The sequence below is a fragment of the Panicum virgatum genome, chromosome 5K (assembly GCF_016808335.1).
Source record: "Panicum virgatum strain AP13 chromosome 5K, P.virgatum_v5, whole genome shotgun sequence".
In the NCBI taxonomy this organism is placed as follows: domain Eukaryota; kingdom Viridiplantae; phylum Streptophyta; class Magnoliopsida; order Poales; family Poaceae; genus Panicum; species Panicum virgatum.
The window spans coordinates 50,963,711-50,984,050 of NC_053140.1; the positions used below are offsets into that span (position 1 = coordinate 50,963,711).

Here is a 20,340-nt window from a genome sequence, read left to right on the forward strand (position 1 = left end):
CTCACAGTTTGGTTCTGAATTCCAATTATCGCTTCAGTCTCCTTGGTCAAAATTCAACACCTGCGGATCCGAACAACAACTGAATCGCCAGAAATACTTTTGCTGATGGGGATCACCCATTATCTAGAGGATGACTGGGACGATGCCAGCCGCGGCTTGTTCATATGCATCTATCCTTCGTTTTTGACTTTTGATTGGTGCAGAGAGTTAAGGGGTGTGTTCCATTTATTGCACACAGTTGACAAAAAAACAAGTGTTTCAAATGTGTGCAAGTGGATCAAACCATCAGTTGCATGACACCGATGGTTTGAGATTTGATTGGTTCTTGTTTGACTCGAGTACAATTTACAGCATGACGATGGCATAGATAAGGCCACGCTTTTAGCTATTCGCGGGTGAACAGTTAACAATTCAGAGTGCTCTGGCCTGTTGCCTGTTGGGCACGTTAAACAGCCTGCACTCCAGGCTTCCAGCTACGAACTGAGCTAGATCCACACACCCAGAGCGCGCATTATTTTTTATTTAGGTTTGTCGTGTCGTATACTCGTAGTTGCAATAAATTTATCTTCTCGTGGTCAAGAGCAATAAGATATGCCTAGTTGCACTTGCAAGTTGCATCCGACCCGTGAGCATGGCTTTGTAGTTGCAAACAAGAGCCGCACTGTTTCTGTGTATCCCTGTGCAAGGGCGCTGCACGCGCAACCCCAAGCTGGTCCCAGGCTGACCTTCCATCCAACGGCCTGCAAGCCCGGCCGTGCGTAGCCGGTTTGTTGGCGGCGGCGTGCGCGGCATCTGACCGGCCGGCGCCAGCTAGCTGCCCCTGCTCGCGAGCGTCGAGCCGTTGACCAAGCTTCATATGCTGCCGCTGCTCGCCTGCACCTGCAGCCGTCGCCATGGACGTGGCCATGTGGGCGTAACAAATGCGCGAACAGCCTCGCGTTCTCACACCGCCGCCGCCGCGGTCATTTCCTGCCGTCTTGTGGGCACGACGACCGCCACCCGCCCGTGCAGACTGCTGCAGGCTGTCTCACAAAGGGAAAGTCATAAGGCCATGCCGTGAGAGGAGAGGTCAACGGCAGGTTTGGCGCCCCCGTTCGGGAATCGGGCCGGAGACAGCATGAGGCCACGCACGCTCTCTTCTCTGCTCCTCCTCGCCGCCGCCGCCGCCTTCACCCCGTCGGCATCCACCGACAGCATCTACCGGAACACGACCCTCACCGGCAACCAGACGATCGTCTCGGCCGGCGGCGTCTACGCGCTCGGCTTCTTCAGCCCGGACGGCGCCGGCGGCAGAACGTACCTCGGCATCTGGTACGCCAGCATCCCGGGCCCGACGACCGTCGTGTGGGTCGCCAACCGCCAGAGCCCGGTGCGCAGCTCCCCGGCCGCCCTCCAGCTCACCGCCGCCGGCCGGCTCGCCATCCTCGACGGCAACAACGGCACCGTGTGGTCCTCCGCGGCGCCCACCGCCGGGAACGTCACCGCGCGCGCCGCCGCGCAGCTCCTGGACAGCGGCAACCTCGTCCTGAGCGCCGACGGGAGCGGCTCCGACCGCAGCGTGGCGTGGCAGAGCTTCGACTACCCGACGGACACGCTGCTCCCGGGGATGAAGCTCGGGGTGGACGCCAGGGCCGGCATCGCCCGGAACATCACGGCGTGGCGCAGCCCATCTGACCCGTCGCCGGGCGACGTCACGTTCAGGCTCGTCGTCGGCGGGCTCCCGCAGTTCTTCCTCCTCCGCGGAGCGAAGAGGATCTACACGAGCGGGCCGTGGAACGGCGAGATCCTCACCGGCGTGCCGTACCTTAAGGCGCAGGCCTTCACCTTCCGGGTCGTGTACAGCGCCGACGAGACCTACTACAGCTACTTCATCCGCGACCCGTCGCTGCTGTCGCGGCTCGTCGTCGACGGCGCGGCGGCGCAGCTGAAGCGCTTCTCCCTCAACAACGGCGCGTGGAGCAGCTTCTGGTACTACCCGACGGACCAGTGCGACCTGTACGCCAAGTGCGGGGCGTTCGGGTACTGCGACCCCGACCGCTCCCCGGTCTGCAGCTGCCTCCCGGGGTTCGTGCCGCGGTCGCCGGACCAGTGGGGCCAGCGGGACTGGTCGGGCGGGTGCGTCCGGAGCACCAGCCTGAGCTGCGACGGCGGCGGCGGCGACGGGTTCTGGGTGGTGAACCGGATGAAGCTGCCGCAGGCCACGGACGCGACGGTGTACGCCGGCATGACGCTGGACCAGTGCCGGCAGGCGTGCCTCGGCAACTGCAGCTGCGGGGCGTACGCCGCCGCCAACAACAGCGGCGGGGACGGCGTCGGGTGCGTCCTCTGGACCGTCGACCTGCTGGACATGCGGCAGTACCCGATCGTCGTGCAGGACGTGTACATTCGGCTCGCCCAGGCCGACATCGACGCCCTCAAGGCCGCAGCAGGTTCTGGTTTCGATTCGAATTTCTCTCGATTCTGCACTTCAAACTTACAATTTTGGATTGCTTTTTACAATCTTTATTAAGCACTCTCTTTTTTTGAAGTACTCTAGTCAGGTACTCCATGAAGCCTTCCAGTGTTAGACCGGCTGTTCATTGCCCCGCATCACGCCTGACCATTTCCTGCATTGGTTGCAGATAACCACCAGCGCTCACACAAGGGCAAGCTGATCATCATCGTCGTCGCGACCATTTCCGGTGTACTTCTCCTGCTGGCAGCGGTTGGCTACTGCTGTTTCTGGATGAAGAAGGGGAGGAAGAAGCGTGACAGCGACGGCATGGCGTCAGTGCAGCAGAGCACTACCGGAGAATTTGCGCTTCCGTACAGGCAGCCCAGGAGCCATCCTTCGCTGAGCCCAGCACGGGGTCAGCAGCAGCCTGACGAGGCGTCGGGCGAGATGGGATACGCCGGCAAAGATGTCGACCTTCCATTGTTCGATCTGGAGGTGATCCTGGTCGCCACGGACAACTTCGCGGAGCACAAGAAGATTGGAGCAGGCGGATTTGGCCTTGTTTACATGGTAAACGAAAACAATTTAGTACAGTAAAATTAGCTCGCCGACTATTCCACATCATTTCTTATACTGACCTGCGACGAATCCATGGCAGGGAGTCCTTGAGGATGGGCAGCAGGTAGCGGTGAAGAGGCTGAGCCAGGGATCGACGCAGGGGGCGCGGGAGTTCATGAACGAGGTGAAGCTGATCGCCAAGCTGCAGCACAGGAACCTCGTGAGGCTGCTCGGCTGCTGCATCGACAGCGACGAGAGGATGCTCGTGTACGAGTACATGCACAACCAGAGCCTCGACACCTTCATCTTCGGTCAGTCCATTTCTACACAGGAGCACCTTGGATCCGTACGAGGTCAGGTGAGCAGGTGATTCACGGCGGTCCACGCATTACGCAGATGAGACGAAGGGCAGGTTGCTGACGTGGCAGAAGCGGTTCGACGTCATCGTGGGGATCGCGCGGGGCCTGCAGTACCTGCACGAGGATTCGAGGTTCAGGATCATCCACAGGGACCTCAAGGCTAGCAACGTGTTGCTGGACAGAAACATGGTCCCCAAAATCTCAGACTTTGGGATCGCTAGGATGTTTGGAGGTGACCAGACAACCGCATACACCCGAAAGGTCATCGGGACATAGTGAGTAGTGTCCTTCGCTAGCTCTCATGTGTGTTTCAATTCTTTTTGAAAGTTGGATCTTTGAGCTGAATTTTCGGAGTTTTTCAGTGGCTACATGTCTCCGGAATACGCCATGGACGGCCTCATCTCGATAAAATCCGACGTCTTCAGCTTCGGCGTGCTGGTGCTGGAGATCATCACCGGCAAGAGGAACCGTGGCTCCTACGAACCCGAGCTCGATGTCAACCTCCTAGGATACGTAAGTAGCAAGCAAGAAGACTTGTCTAATTTTTTTTCCTTTCTTCTCCTGAATTTTGAATAGCCAAGCCATTCCTTCATATGCTATTGGTGGATTTTCAGGCGTGGATGCTGTGGCGAGAAGGGAGGAGCTTGGAGCTGCTGGACGAGGCGCTGGGCGGCAGCTTCCACCACAGCAGGGTGGTGCGGTGCGTCCAGGTCGCGCTCCTCTGCGTCGAAGCGCAGCCGAGGAACAGGCCGCTGATGTCGTCGGTGGTGACGATGCTGGCGAGCGAGAACACGGCGCTCCCGGAGCCCGTCGAGCCCGGAGTGAACCCCGGGATGAGCACGTCGTCGGACACGGAGTCGTCCCGGACCCGGAGCGCCACCGCCAACTACGTGACGGTGACCAGACTAGAGCCGAGGTAGCTTGGAACTGTGCAGATTTCTGTTTCTCCTTAATGTTTTCTTGGTCAAGCGAGAATTGCATTGAGCGTCAGATTTTGTCTGTATTTTTTTTGTTTTTTTCCCCTTTGTTTGTTTCAAGTCCAATGGCCACTCTTCCATGTAAAGCTCGATCGAAAAGTCTGTAAAGATTGCTGCGTTGATAAGCTACTGCATTCGACTTCATGTGAGCGTTCAGCGCTACGTCTCTTTTTTTTTCCTCTGTGCGCTGTGCCGACCACGTTGCTTTCTCCACAAACCATTGGGGGGGAATCTCACCCACAGCGCCGCCGCCCGCCGGCGCGGGTTACAGCCGCCATAGGAGAGCGGCAGAGATCGTTTGGAGGACGCTCCGGAAGTCGCCATGCGGCAGCGAGCGCACGCTGGCGAGCGGCGGCAGCACAACAGTCTGGCGTCGGAGTCAATGCCGCGGTCGAAGAAGCCAGGTAGTAGCCTCCTCCTCGTCCTTTTGAAGGCGCTCGCCGTCGCCGGAGGCAGGCATACCGCAGAAGCCAGAACACCTCGGACCGCCCTGGGCACTGGCCATGGCGCCGCCGCGCCGGTCATCGGAGGGCGGAGGCTCGGAGCTTTAGCGCGAGGTCGAGGACAACGAGTCAACGACAGTCAAGAGGAAGGAGGAAAGGGCCTTCGCTATTCTTACGAAATCCAAAGGCGAACGCTGGCCGCACATATACATCTAACGGCCAGAAAAGGTCCAGGGGGTGGACGGTATTTGAAATACCGTCCACCCCGGACGGTATTTCATCTCCCGTCCCCCCAAAGTCCAGACGCCTCACGCCGCTGGCCACCTCACCGGGATTGTGGACCAGGACCTCGTTGCCACGGCCTCGAACGCGAGCTCAAAATCTGCTGCGCACGCGTTCCAGGCCCCGTCCACCGTGCTGGTGCACGCAGGGCGGCACGGCTCGTCGGCGCCGTCGGCATGATCTCCACCGTGAGCTGCCGCAGTAATGTCGACGGCGATCCCGAGCTCCTCTGACGTTCCGTACTTATGCTGCACGTCACCATTGGCATCCTGCCCTCGACATGTTCCTCGCGCCCATCCTCTCGGCCGCCGCGATCCGGCTGAAGGCCATATGCCCATCGCCTTCGGTGACTGACGGGGATCGCTTGCAGGCGCAAAGCATGGCGCTCGGCAACTCCACGGGTCACGGCTGGAGCCAACGGACGCCTCGCTGCCACCGAACTCTGAATAATCTAAAACCACATCTCATGTGAATCGCATCTTCGTTCAGATGCTGAATTTACACAACGAGGAAACGATTTGTTCACAAAATAGTGAAAATTTGCCGAACATTTGGAGCAATTCGCAGAGCTGCCTCAGTCCCCACCGATCATGGCGTGCGTGCCCGTGCCCATGCAGCTGGACTACATCTTTGCTGTCCCCTTCCTGAGTTCTGTACGGTGGCGCAGGGCCGGCGGCAGCCTAAGCGTCAACGCCGTTGTGGCTGACTGCGGCCCGTGGGCTCGGGGTCAATGGCGAGGCCGAGCGCGGCGGATAGGCAACAAGTGCATCTCCTGCCGTGGCAGCCTTGCACAGGAGTACTTCGCCGGCCGGACGCGGGCGGCAGAACGGAAGCCACGCGGCCGGCGCCGCAATCGGCGAGGATACAAATACTTGATGCCGCGCACGCCGTCGTCATCTGCGTCGTCACCGTGCAGCCGCACGCTTCTTCCCATTCGAATACCCGGCAACCACCGTCCGCCTGCTGATCGAACGTCCACCACCACCGCCACCGGCATCTCCGTCCATCTGCACAGTCCGACGCGGGCGCGGTCCGCTGGAGCCCCGACCGCCGCTGCATCAAGGAGTCCCGGTCCAGGCCTCCCGGGGCGCGTCGCGTGCTGCTCACGGCGTGCTGCTGCTGCGGCAAGCGCGGCATACGTCTTGACAGAAGCGACTGTTGGATGGGAGAGCAGCAGAGACAGTTTGGAGGACGCTCCGGAAGTCACCATGCGACGGCGAGCGCACGCTGGCGAGCAGCGGCAGCAGTGCAGCACAACAGTCTGGCGTCAGAGTCCCGCCAGGCGAACGCTGGCCGTACATATACGATCTAACGACCAGGACAGGCCCAGGGGCACCCCGGACGGTATTTCATCTACCGTCCCCCCCACGGGTCCGCCGCCTCGCGCCGCTGGCCACCTCGCCGGGATTGTGGAGGAGGACCTTGCCGCCACGGCCTCGAACGCGAGCTCAAAACCTTCTCTGCGCGCGTTCCAGACCCCTTCCACCGTGCTGGTGCACGCAGGGCGGCGCGGCTCGTCGGTGCCGTCATGACATCCACCGTGAGCTGCCGCAGCAATGTCGACCGCGATCGCGAGCTCCGCTGATGTTCCGCACTTATGCTGCACAGGCCGCCGGCCGCGCGCTCATCATCATTGGCATCCTGCCCTCGATATGTTCCTCGCGCCCATCCTCTCGGCCGCCGGTGCCAACGCCTTCGAGCATGGCGATCTGCAACTCCACAAGTCATGGCTGGTGCCAACGGACGCCACGCTGCCACCGAACTCTGAATAGTCTGCAACCACATTTCATGTGAATCGCATCTTCATTGACATGTTGAATTTACACGACGAGGAAACTATGTGTTCAGAAAAAAGTGAAAATTTGCCGAACATCTGGAGCAATTAGAAGAGCTGCCTCAGTCCCCACCGATCATGCCGTGCGTGCCCGTGCCCGTGCAGCTGGACTCCATCTCTGCTGTCCCCTTTCCTACATTCTGTACGGCGGCGCAGGGCTGGCGGCAGCCTAAGCGTCAACGCCGTTGTGGCTGACTGCGGCCCGTGGGCTCGGGGTCAATGGCGAGGCCGAGCACGGCGGATAGGCAAGTGCATCTCTTGCCATGGCGGCCTTGCACGGGAGTACTTCGCCGGCCGGACGCGAGCGGCGGAAAGGAAGCCACGCCGCCGGCGCCGCGTCGTGGTGCGGCCGAGAAACTGAGATGCCTGGTGCCGCGGAGCCGCCGCGTCCTCCGAGCGCTCCGGCGGGTGGCGTTGGCCACGACCAGGGGGAGGACGGTATTCCAGATACCGTCCCAGGGTAAGCTCGAAGCCGTCCGATCCGTATCCCGTGGTCAGGATCAATCTAGGGGAGACGCCGTAGAGCCGCTTGGACGTCGCCCTCGCCGCTCCATCTCGTCGGCCTCGCCGCGCTGCTTGCTCCGCCCCCGCCGGACATGTTCGCCGGCTGTGGCCTCCCCTCTCCCGTGCAGTGCCATGTTCGCCGGCGTACAGATTGTTGCGCGCGCGCGAAGCAAACTGGCGCCGGGGACGGGTTAGTTGGCTTCCTCGTGCGAGGTGGGGCAACACCAACCAGCGATCTGACTCTGCCACACCGACGGCCCAAGCCGATCGGAGTCTACGGCGACGGCGGTGGCGCTGACGTCGGAGGGCGGAGGCCCGGCCGGTGGTTGATCTGACATCTGAGGCATCTGGTGCATAGCAGCATAGGCAAGGCAAAAGACAAAGCCCAGAACGGTGAGAGGTGCGGACAGTGCGAGGCATGGCAGTGGTCGAGGTGCTTGCAACCACAGCCATGGTGGCGGCGCGCAGATCTTGCCCACATGACCGTGCTGAGGACGAGGAGACCTGAAGACACCCTCCCGGGGAGGGTGTAGGAGCCAGGCCATGTTCGTCGACGACAGGAGCTAGACCACCACCGAGCCACTTCTGAATCCTGAACGTTGCTCTGGGGAATACGCGCGCCGAGGATCAGGCTATGGGGAATAGCTTTTCCTTATTCCAAACCGAGAACCTGCAGAGTATTCAGAAACGAGAGCTCCATTCAATCTCAGGTTCGAGCTCCTGTTCTTCCAATTTTAAGTTCCTGTATCGATTGAGGTCGCCTACTCGCCTCGATGCTCTGCAATCAGCTCGGAGCCGTAGAAGCGCTTGGACGCCTCCTTCCCAATCCCAAGAATGCGGCGCTCCATCTCGTCGTCCTGCCGCTACTGCTTCCTCCACCGCCGCCAGCCTCCGGTGATCTCTTCAGTTTCGAAGCGCACGCGTCGCCGTGATGCGTTCCGGGTCGCCGCGTCCGAGCGCTCCGGCGGGTGGCGTTGGCCACGCCCGTGGAGGACGGGATTCCAGATACCAGGGTGGACCGTATCTATTATTATATTAATAAGAGAGTGTTAAAAAAGATAAAAGAAACCACCATGACTGAGAGTCTAGAAATTTTCACATTAATCTAAAAAAGAGAAGGATTTGCACCGTCGAATTATATGAAGATCTAACGGTCTAAAATAATCAGAGGAGTCCAAACTAACTCAGGAGTCCATATCAAATACGACTAATAAATAGCTATTTTCGGATTTAAAAAAATTAAAGAAAATTTGTACATGACTAACAAGTCCATGCCGAATATGATTACTAACTAGCTAAATTCAGAATTTAAAAAAGTAGAACTTGACCAAAAAGTTCATGATGAATACGAGTCCATGTCGAATACGACTAATAAATTGATAAATTCAAAAAATAAAAAAATAAAAATAATAGTAGTTGATTTGTATAGTGATTAAGAAGCAAGATTTGGAATATCTTTGCTTCAACACGTCGTTCCTCACCATGCGAGCTGCCACCATGGCATTTGTTACCAGGAAGGATTTGGTGCGGCAAAGTTGCAGTGAGCGAATGCTTTTGGAGCATCTTACTCTATTCGGCTGCAATCAGCCAATAATATTTTTCTCTCACACCAAATCAGCACCAGCGACCAGTCACAGCTAGCAAGCAGTACTTTTTTCTCACAACAAATCAGCACCAGCCACAGCCATCCGAACAGAGTGAACTCTAAAGAGGAGATCAAGTGGGTCAAACATTTTTAGACTTGCATGTGGCTTGGCACCTTCTAGACTACCGAGCAAGCGGGGCCAGAACCTAGATATGGCACTTGAGGCCATCACAATGAAGATTTGCAGCAGGCCATGTATCTCCATATCTTTAACCTCTTCCTTATCTTCATGGCACTAGCATCCAATTAAAGTGCCTAGCAGCTTGCTTGAGTTGGTTCGCATACATTGAGATAAGTGACAACAGTCACGTACAAACATCATGATATTATCTACTGGATTTATTAAAGATATTTGTATATTGGGAACTTTAATCAAATTAGAAGCTACCCTTATTAGTTGTATATTATATTCCTCTGCATAAACCATGATATATTTACCAAAGTGATATTTACTCTATGTATATTAATCACTATGCCACATGTAGGTCGAACTGTGGGTATAGTGTGTTTGTTTGACTAGCTAGATTAATTATAAATAATGATGTCTTCACATATAACTTGATGGAAGTTGCGGGGATATTTGAAAAATTTAAAGATGAATATTATCACTGTTAAAGCTTTTGGGTTGCAGGTCAAATACAAATAATATATAACCAAATTCAAATTAAAAAAGAAATTACAAATTCACAAATGGTTGATAAATAGCTAACTCTAGAATTAAAATTAATACAATTAGTAGTTAATTTGTAGATGAATTATGAAAAAATAGCAAAATTAAAATATGTGTCAAATTCAATTGAGAAAGAATTGAATTTTAAAACAAAATAAAATTTATTTAAGCTACATTTAGAAGTATAGTTTGAAATCACCATGCTAATAGTAAAATATATACATCATTAATTTTATAATAATATGATGTTTTAAGTTAATCCAAATATTTCGTTGAATATGTTTAGCATATACTTTAACTTAACAATAATATAATAAGAAAATATACTATTCTACATGAATTTGGAAGGAAATAAAATAAAGGTCATGTAAATACTGAATAGATAAATAAATAAACTACAAGGAAAAATAATGAAAAATGGTATTCCAGTCTCAATTGATATTTGGAAGCGAATTACATAAATAAAGAGCACATGCGGCTAAATTTTTTATGGTATTATCACTACTGCTACAACTTCTTTTGTTGCCTTTATGATGAGTTAACTATTGCCCCGATTAGGGGGTGTTTGGTTTACTAGGGCTTATTTTAAGCCGAGACACATCAATTTTTTTATGCCAATTAGAAAGGTTAAATATAATCTAATTATAAAACTAACTGCATAAGCCTAGGGTTTATTCACGAGACGAATCTATTAAGCCTAATTAGTCCATAATTAGCCTTAATATGGACTAAGTAAATATGTGCTAAGCATAGATTAATTAGGCTTAATAGATTCGTCTCGCGAAAAAGCCTAGGGGTTATGGAATTTGTTTTGTCATTAGTCTATGTTTAGTACTTATAATTAGCATCCAAACATCCTATACGCCAAAGCTTAAAATAAATTCCAGGGGAACCAAACACCCCCCCTATCTACGACTTGCTTGATCAGTTGTCTAGCATAATAGAGTACAACTACTATATCACGACAATTGACATCATCTAACATTCAGTTTTAGTGTAGTGTTGGTTTGGAAAATGTTAGAAAGATGCATGCTTCTACTTTCAGTCAAGAAACAAACAAATAATAAATATTAAATGTTAGAAATCAATCATCATGAATTAGTAGCTAAGTAGTGGCATGACTATGGTATTTGTTGAGCCTTGATATGCTCTTCATCGTATATTATCAATATATGAAACACTAGCTAGAACCTTTGACAATACCATATTAACCCCTGACAATTATTAGGGTGTGTTTGTTAGTGGCTTCTTCAATAATTTCTCCAACTGTTTTTTGGTAAATATAGGTAAAAATAAAACAGCTTCACCCAAAATTATCATATTACAATTAAAAAGCCACTTTGCCAAAATATTCTTTTGAAATAGTTTCGGTTCAGAAGCCCAAAATAAATCAATTTCAGAAAGAGATGAAGCCCTACCAAAGCCCTACCAAATTGGTCATATGTTGTTTAGGGAGCATGAGAACAACCCTAAAAAATTATCAAAATGGCTACGGAGAAGCACAATTTAATAGCATTAGTTTACAAGAAACAACTATAATTGAAAGAATAAAGAGAAAAAATTAACACGAGTCCATAAAGGTGAAAGGTCCATCCACTATAGTATAATATAGGTGGAGAATAAAGAAAAACAAAAGCTAGCTACCCGCGCTATTTGCGCGGGCCACCTTGCTAGTTTTATTTAGGGAAAAGTCCATATTTCAACCTCCAACTATCACGTGCGTCCGATTTTCAACCTCAAACCGCAAAACCAGATATCCTGCACCCTTAAACTATCGAAACCGTGCAAATTACCCCCCCCCCACCCAAACCATCCTGGTTTTGATCCGACGTTGGCACATGGTTTTGGTCCACGTCACCAACCAATGCATGCGGCACTCCCCTTGTCTCCCTGCGCTCGCCGGCCACGGATGCTCTGCCTTGCAGACGCCAGTCGCCGAGCTCCGGCCCTAAGGACTCTAGCCGCCGAACTCCGCCCGCCTAGCTCCGGTCGCCCCCGCGCACCGGCCGCCAGTTTCCGCCCGCTCGGGATCCCTGCTCGCCCGCACAGGACGGCGGCGCCGCCACCCGCCGATGGGGAGCAGCACGAGCGGTCTCCGTGCCGGCCTCACGCACCGCACGGCCCGGCCTGCGGCCTCGCACGCCCGCACGTCCCCCGCACCGGTCACATGCACAGCCCGCCGGAGGGCTCGTGGGCCCGCAACCATGGCAGCCGTGCCGGCCTGACGTGCTGCCTACCTGGTGGCCTCGCGTGCTCGCGGCCATGGCGGCCGTGCTAATGGCCTCGCGCCGGTGTTGGCCGGAAGAGCCCCATTGCCAGCCGAAGCTGCGGGCGCGCCGGCGCCGCGGCCGCAGCAGCCGCCCCTTCTTGCCGGTTCTGGCTGGATGGTGAGGCCGGCGGCGGCAGCAGGTGCGGCGTGGGGAGGCGCACGGGCGAGAGATGCGGGCTCTTGGCGGGCGCTCCCCCCCCCCCCCCCCCGCCGCGGGGCAAACCGGCCTCCTCCCGCGGCGACGTGTCGAGCGACGGCGGTGGCGTGTGGTACTCGTCCCCCGCCTGCAACGAGGGCGACGGCTCCGGGGGCGTCTCCAGAGGCGGAGCGGGGGCGGGCAGCGGAGGGGGAGAGAGAGAGAGAGAGCTGACTGGACAAGTAGCGCCACGTCGGACGGGTGAGGTGGCCTAAAACCGGGGTGAATTCGACTTAAGGGGGTAATTTGCACGGTTTCAATAGTTCAAGGGTGCAGGATGTCTGGTTTTGCGGTTCGAGGTTGAAAATCAGACACACGTGTTAGTTGGAGGTTGAAATATGGATTTTTCCCTTTCATTTACCGTCCACCCCGGTTGTGTGGAGCCGTCCGATCCGTTTTCTGTGGTCGGGATCAATCAGGGGGAGCCGCCATACAAGCTAAGCGCTTGGATAGTTGGACGCCTCCTCCTCTCCGACGCAGCGCTCCATCTTGTCGTCCAGACGCACTGCTTGCTCCGCCGCCGCAGCCGGCCGCATCGCCGTGATGCGGCCGGAAAGACTCTCCGCTTCTGTTCCCACGGTGAATTGGATGCTCGAGCTCTCGCCACCGTCGATGGCAGGGTGCGATATATCCACGTCCACTGCTGGCCTTTGGCGCGGCGATCGAACTGCTGATTCTAGTCGCATCCACTTGGCATGTTTCTTTTTTTTATGGAACATGAGGGAAGTCCCCTATCTATCTATTATATTAATAAAAGAGTATTAAAAGAAAATAAAAAAAGACACCACGTTCGCCGAGAGAGTCTAAAAATTCTCACGTTAATCTTTGCACCATCGGATTATACGAAGATCTAACGGTCTAAAATAATCAAAGAAGTCCATGTCAATTTATTCGATGTTATTAAAAAAACCTGATATTAATAAAAGAGTGTTAAAAGAAAATAAAAAAAGACATCACGTTCGCCGAGAGAGCCTAAAAATTCTCACGTTAATCTAAAAAAAATTTGCACCGTCGGATTATACGAAGATCTAACGGTCTAAAATAATCAGAGAAGTCCATGTCAATTTATTCGATGTTATTAAAAAAAACCTGTTAGGAACGACTCGGACAGGAAAGAAGTCCAACCATGACAAATATATATTAGGAAGGGATGACTCGGACATGAAAAGAAGTCCAACCATAGGAAGGGATCCACGACATGAAAAGGAGTCCAACCATAGGAAGGGATCCACTCGGGCAGAAAAAGAAGTCCAACCATGACATAATGATTCTGACTTGGCTTAAAACAATTTATAAAATATTTGATATTTAAAAGAGTGTTAAAAGAAAATAAAAAAAAACATCACGTTCGCCAAGAGAGCCTAAAAATTCTCACGTTAATCTAAAAAAATTTGCACTGTCGGATTATACGAAGATCTAACAGTCTAAAATAATCAGAGAAGTCCATGTCAATTTATTCGATGTTATTAAAAAAACCATGTCAATTTATTCGATGTTATTAAAAAAACCTGTTAGGAACGACTCGGACAGGAAAGAAGTCCAACCATGACAAAAATCTATTAGGAAGGGATGACTCGGACATGAAAAGAAGTCCAACTATAGGAAGGGATCCACGACATGAAAAGGAGTCCAACCATAGGAAGGGATCCACTCGGACAGAAAAAGAAGTCCAACCATGACATAATGATTCTGACTTGGCTTAAAACAATTTATAAAATATTTGATATTTATAAAAAGACACCACGTTCGCCGAGAGAGTCTAAAAATTCTCACGTTAATCTAAAAAAATTTGCACCGTCGGATTATACGAAGATCTAACGGTCTAAAATAATCAGAGAAGTCCATGTCAATTTATTCGATGTTATTAAAAAACCATGACAAAAATCTATTAGGAAGGGATGACTCGGACATGAAAAGAAGTTCAACCATTGGAAGGGATCCACGACATGAAAAGGAGTCCAACCATAGGAAGGGATCCACTCGGACAGAAAAAGAAGTCCAACCATGACATAATGATTCTGACTTGGCTTAAAACAATTTATAAAATATTTGATATTCCATAGCAGGTACATGTACGCACATGTAACTCGGACAAGAGTTCTAGCCATATAAATAAATAACATTTTATATTCTATAGTAACTCGAACAGCCATGTAATTCCATAGTAACTCGAACAGCCATGTAAATAAATAGATTACCAACTAGCATATTTCAAACAACCCCCCCTAATATTGTGTCAGCTGCCATCGGACGAAATCATCTGTCCATCCATCTTCGACATCCCTTCACGCCGGGGTAGCACCACGACGCCGAGGGCCCGTGGCGTTGGAGACTTCCTCTGCCAACCATTCGTGCTGCTAGCTACCAGTACTTTCTAGGAATTGAAGTTGCATCATCTCTTTACAAATAGGTATTCAAATATAGATTACTTCTACAACTATCTTTCTCCATCAAGCTCAGGTATTATCCCATGCCACCTCTTCTTCATGTCGTATAGATACACATAATCTTTTTGCAAAACATTTTACAGGTACTAAAAATATGACATACAAAAAAATTAAACAACTGACAACAGTTGGGCAGTCATGGAACATTAAAGTGAGAGTTATAAGAATATGTGAATTATTAATTTTGTAACAGATAAACTTATGAGCTTAGATATGATTCTTATGGATGAACAGGTATTGTTCTTTGCAACATATTTTTTTCTTTTGTCAATAAATCTTATCATATGTTTAAGTACTTACTATAAAAGCATTTATTTTCTTTTACAGGGTGAAACAATTCGTGCTACTATTTGGAAAAATCTTATTGACAATTATAAGCCAAGGATCATTGAGGGATCTATCTATGCTCTTAGCAATTTCAAAGTCCAAGAAGATGCCAGATATCGTCCAATAAAAAATCTATTAAAAATAGTTTTTGTCTATAATACAAATGTCAAGGAATTGGATGCAGATTCAGACAATTTTAGAAAGTATTACTTTGAGTTTGCATCTAGAGATACACTGCTAGAACGGAAAAATATATATAAACAATGCTCAGGTATTTGTATCATAAATATCTTAAAATTATGTATAGATTCTGGATTTTTAATATATTGATCCTTTTTCTTTACTATTGCAGATGTTATTGGATTACTCACAAAGATTAAGAAACTTGAATCTAGGATCATAATGAAAAATACTGCCAATCCACGTAAAAGGGATATTCGGGAGATTGAACTTCTTATATCAAAGTAAGACTCTTCATTTGCTTCAAATTAATAAGAAGGAACATGAAATAATATTACCATCATTTGATGTAATAATCGAATACTATGGCATAACTTCAGGGATGATACAGTCAGGATAACTTTATGGGGAGATTTAGCTCATTCTCTGAATGAGGATGTTGTTGGCAAACACACTATCGTTATAGTAACATCAACAATGGTGGAAGGTTTGCAAGGTAAATTATAATTTCAAATATACACAATGACAGTTGCATTCATGAAATTTAACATACTTTTATGAATTATTAAATAGGTACACTATCTCTAAAGTCAACCAATGGCACAAGATTATATATAGACTTAGATATACCTGAAACCTGGAAGCTTATTGACAGGTATGCAAAAAAAATTTCTCTTTATTCATTCTACCAAGTTTAAATTCAGAACTAACTTTTCATTGTACCCTAATACCACATATTTTGTAGTGTTCCATATGAAGAAACTGTACCAAAATTAATGGAGGTAGATAAAAGTACAAAAGGTACCATTCAAGAACAAATGTTTTATAACAGAAGAACTTTACAGGACATTACTCAGATGAGACACGACAACCCATCAGATCAGGTACAATATATAATTCATGTATCTGATTATTTATTTGAAAAATTTATGATTTTAATCTTTTTTAGTGAGCACTAAGCCTTTCTTACCTTAACATGATTTTGACATTTCAGGATTTTGTGTTCACATCAAGAGCTACAATTGAACGACTAGAAAATTCTTCTTGGTGGTACATGTCATGCAATGGTTGCAACAAAATGTGCACTAAAGTAGCCGGCAAGTATCATTGTAGAAAATGCAATGAATGTCCGGAAGCAACAACTCCTAGGTATTCTTATTGTTATTAGAAATATTTCCTATATATACACAAAAAAAAGGTGCTGGTGAAAAAACAATCATGTGATTTACAATTTTACGCTTACTAACATGCTATAACAGGTATTGGCTTCGACTCCAAATTAGTGACCACACAGCAACCACTACCTGCAGTATATTTGATGATGAAGCACAAAAAATGCTCAAGATGACCATCACAGATCTGCTAGATTCACTTAATGGGAAATTTGAAGAAATCCCTAAGGTTATTCAACAACTATGTGGGAAAACACTTATCTTCCGTTTCATGCTAAAGGAGCAAAATTTGACAGAAGGAAAAGAATACTATCTGGTGAAGAAAACTTTTGAACCAGATGAAAAGCTAGAGTTGCAATATTCAAATTGTCAAGCCGAGAAGGTAAGGTTATTTTCATCACTACAATTAATTTCTATTTTTCTACAAAACTATTTGCCCCTATAAATTTGTTTGCAGGATCACATCAATGAAGACACACATAACAAAAATATATCAGATTTATTTGATGTTGAAGAATCACAACATAGCAAACATCTAAATGGAAATTATGATTTGAAGCATACGAGTGATCCAGTTCTAGAGGTAAAGTCATTTTCTGTAATGTGAAAATAATTTTTTTCTCCTCCTTTCATGTTAATTTCCTAACCATATACAATGTCATTTGACAGGAACATAAGATGAAAGCTTCACTTTGCAAAAAATACATCAGAATCAATTGAATTTGATGTTTTGGAAGATAGTGGACAGGACATTGGATGTAGAGAAAAATCTTCAACATCAATGAAAGACAACCTTAGCAATAAAAGAAGACACAGAGCTATGGTAGTAATTGATGACTCAGACGAAGATTGCATAGAAAAAATGCAAAAAGAAAAAAGGAGTAAAGTTTGCAGGAAGAAAGTTAAAAGAGCTCATGCCAAATCAAGAAACATAGCACAAGGACTAGAAGAACACGCCCATATTGATTACAATCATACCCAGCAGAGGAAACGTTATGTCCCAGAAATATCCAAAAAGACTAAGATACTGAAAGGAGCTAACAAAAGTTTGAAGAGGTCAGAAGAAAACATTGCTCATGGAAAAATAAAAAGAAGAAAAAATACCGTCAACATGGAAGTTTCAACTAAACAGGTATCCAATGAATTTTAAATATTATCTATTTTTTATTAAATGAGTTATGTCCTAACTATTTCTTTAATAGCAGCAAAGCCTACCTATTTCAAAAGAGACAGATGTTGAAGGCAACAACGATATCAATATGGGAGTTTTAAATAAACAGGTAATCAGGTATCCAATGAATTTAAAATATTATTTAATTTTGATTAGCTAACTGAGTTATGTGCTAACTATTTCTTTAATAGCAGCAAAACCTACCTATTTCAAAAGAGATAGATGTTGAAGACAACAGCGATATCAACTACGACCATACCAATAAGAAATCTATTCTCAGGAATACCAAAAAAAATAAATATGATGTACCAGTAAAACAAAGCAAGTCTAAGGTGTTAAAGGATGGTGTCAAAGGTCCCAAAAGGCGAATCCAAAAGTTGAAGAGAAGTTCCTACAAAAGAAAGAGTGGCAGCAAAATTGTGATGGACACAGAAATTACGACTGATCTGGTACTGCAAAAACCACAGGTTTCATCTTCTATATTAATTATATTGATACTAAAACTAACAAGCTTTTTTCTCTTATGTAGAAGGAACAACAAGCAGGTACTTCAGAACAGAGAAATGCTCATAGCAGCACTGGTATCAAAATTAATTCATCAGAGGATATTAAAGAAAAGCCAAGAAAAAAGTTGAAGAAATGTTCCTACAAAAAAAAGAGGGGCAACATAACTATGATGGACCCGAGAATTACAACTGATCTGGTACTTTAACAACCACATATTTCTTCTATATTGAATCAATAGTAGATATTTAAACTAACAAGCCTTTTTCTTATGTAGCAAGAAGAGGAATCAAATAGTTTAGAACAGGAAAATGCTCAGAGCATTAGTGATATGAACATCATTCAAACAGAGGAAAATTCTGAAAGCAAGAATAAGGTCGAGAACATACCCATGTTTCTTCTATATTGATTCAATTAATATTTAAACTAACAAGCCTTTTTCTTATGTAGCAAGAAGAGCAATCAAATAGTTTAGAACAGGAAAATGCTCAGAGCATTAATGATATGAACATCATTCAAACAGAAAAAAAATCTGAAAGCAAGAATAAGGTCGAGAACATACCCATATTTCTTCTATATTGATTCAATTAATATTTAAACTAACAAGCCTTTTTCTTATGTAGCAAGAAGAGCAATCAAATAGTTTAGAACAGGAAAATGCTCAGATCATCACTGATATCAACATCATTCCAACAGAGGAGAATACTGAAAGCAAGAATAAGCTCGAGAACATACCGGTGCACGAAGATGATCCTCCAACTCTTTACAGATCATCAAGAATTAGAAGAATTCCTGCAAGATATAAATCTTAGGTATATAACGATTAATACAATATTGCCATTTTATTATTTATTACAACAGTTAATTAATTACCATAAATTAATTATTTTTGTTGTGTAGGTGTGCACACATAGCAGTCAGAGAAGATGTGACCAATAAGATCAAAGGAACACTCCAGCGCAAGCTATGAGTAAAAGGCACCACCGCAACAGTAGTATAGAAAAAAATTAGGATGTACTAATAAACATCATCATGTATGCCTTCTTACAGTACCATTATAATATATTTTCCATAGTTTTCCAAAATTGTATATTTTTTAGTTATCATAAATCATTATCTCGACAAAATTCTGCACAACGATGAAACAAATATCAAAGAATCAGTGTTTGGCAATGTTAATTACCTAACACAATGAAAATTACTAGATCTTCTACACTATTTACTAAGCGCATTCCAGCGAGCGGCCACTGAGCGCACTTGCCGGAGCCGCCGCAAAGCTGCCGCAGCCCCTGCTGAAATCCAAAGGTTAATTTTTTTTTTTTGGGGGGGGGGGGGGGATCCCTAAATCTGATGAAAAAAAATCCAAAATCAGTCAACAGACACCATCCTTGCTCCTTTTGTTCTATAGCCACACAAATATCCAATCGGATTAAAAAAAACCAAATCAATCACCTTTGCCATGTGCTAGCCGGATTAGCAAAGGCACAAGAGGAGGCTCCACGCTCCATTCAACCTACCCATCAACACGGCTGATGCCTGCCATGACTTGACGGATCGATCTCAGCAGGTTGAGCAGTGCGGAATGTCCAGAGCTTACGGCTAGCTCGGCAGCCTGCCGGACGTAGCGGCCAGCAGGACAGGCCTCCACAAGAGCCGTGGACTTGCGGCCAGCACTGGCGATGGTGGTGGGGAGCTGCCGCCGCGCAGTCGTTGGGCGAGATGTGCGCTGCCGCATGCTGCTGCGTGAAAACGGGTGGGGAATCTGGGGGAGGAAAGAGGCTGACTGAGAGGGAAGGGGAAGTTGCGGCTAGGATTAGGGGGTATGGGCGTACCATTTTCGGTAGACAGATGCGATCTGCTTGCTCGCGTCCACCAGATGCAACGGAAGCTTGCAGGCAATTTTGTAGAAAAGCCCCTTCCATTTTCATTTAATCTGGAAACCATCAGGAGCCCCCGCCAAGGCAAGCTGAAGCAGCCCTACGGACGAGTAGCACGCGTCCTGGCCGCTGGCGGAAGATGACACGCAGAGTGCCACATCCCCGCGGACGGGCGCCGCGTGTCCTGGCCGCTGACCAGAATCGACACGCAGGTGCCGCAGGCCCGCAGCCATGCGGCCGCCGGACGCTGTCCTGGCCAGTTAGCTGGAGCCGACGCGCGTCCTGGTCGGATCCGATGCTCCAATGACACGCCATAAAGCTGGTCCTCTCGCAGCTTGCGCCTGCGTATAGCTATGGACAGGGGCGAAACCAGGACAAAATGATAGGGGGCTGAAGCCAACTGCCAGCATACAATCTAGAACAATACTAGAACGAAATGTTCATGAAAACATAGATAAGTACATTACGAGAAGTAGCAAAAGACGAATATG

General features: G+C 48.0%; 1 protein-coding gene and 1 long non-coding RNA gene across 3 annotated transcripts; one reads left to right on the forward strand and one right to left on the reverse strand.

Annotated features, from left to right (window-relative positions):
* Window positions 1-843: 843 nt before the first annotated feature.
* On the forward strand, window positions 844-4,472 carry LOC120708291 (receptor-like serine/threonine-protein kinase SD1-8). The gene is made up of 6 exons (XM_039993490.1): window positions 844-2,429; window positions 2,622-3,004; window positions 3,093-3,303; window positions 3,389-3,626; window positions 3,714-3,864; window positions 3,966-4,472. The coding sequence occupies exons 1-6, from the start codon at window positions 1,118-1,120 to the stop codon at window positions 4,269-4,271; spliced, it is 2,601 nt and encodes an 866-aa protein (XP_039849424.1). The 5' UTR covers window positions 844-1,117; the 3' UTR covers window positions 4,272-4,472.
* A 9,722-nt stretch (window positions 4,473-14,194) lies between these two features.
* LOC120708295 lies at window positions 14,195-19,891 on the reverse strand. 2 transcript variants are annotated; one of them, XR_005689314.1, is made up of 3 exons: window positions 19,805-19,891; window positions 19,425-19,734; window positions 14,195-18,764 (listed from the first exon to the last, which is right to left on the reverse strand). It is a non-coding gene; the product is annotated as an uncharacterized LOC120708295 (long non-coding RNA). The 2 variants fall into 2 exon arrangements; XR_005689313.1 differs by having other exon boundaries at window positions 19,425-19,822.
* Window positions 19,892-20,340: the final 449 nt, after the last annotated feature.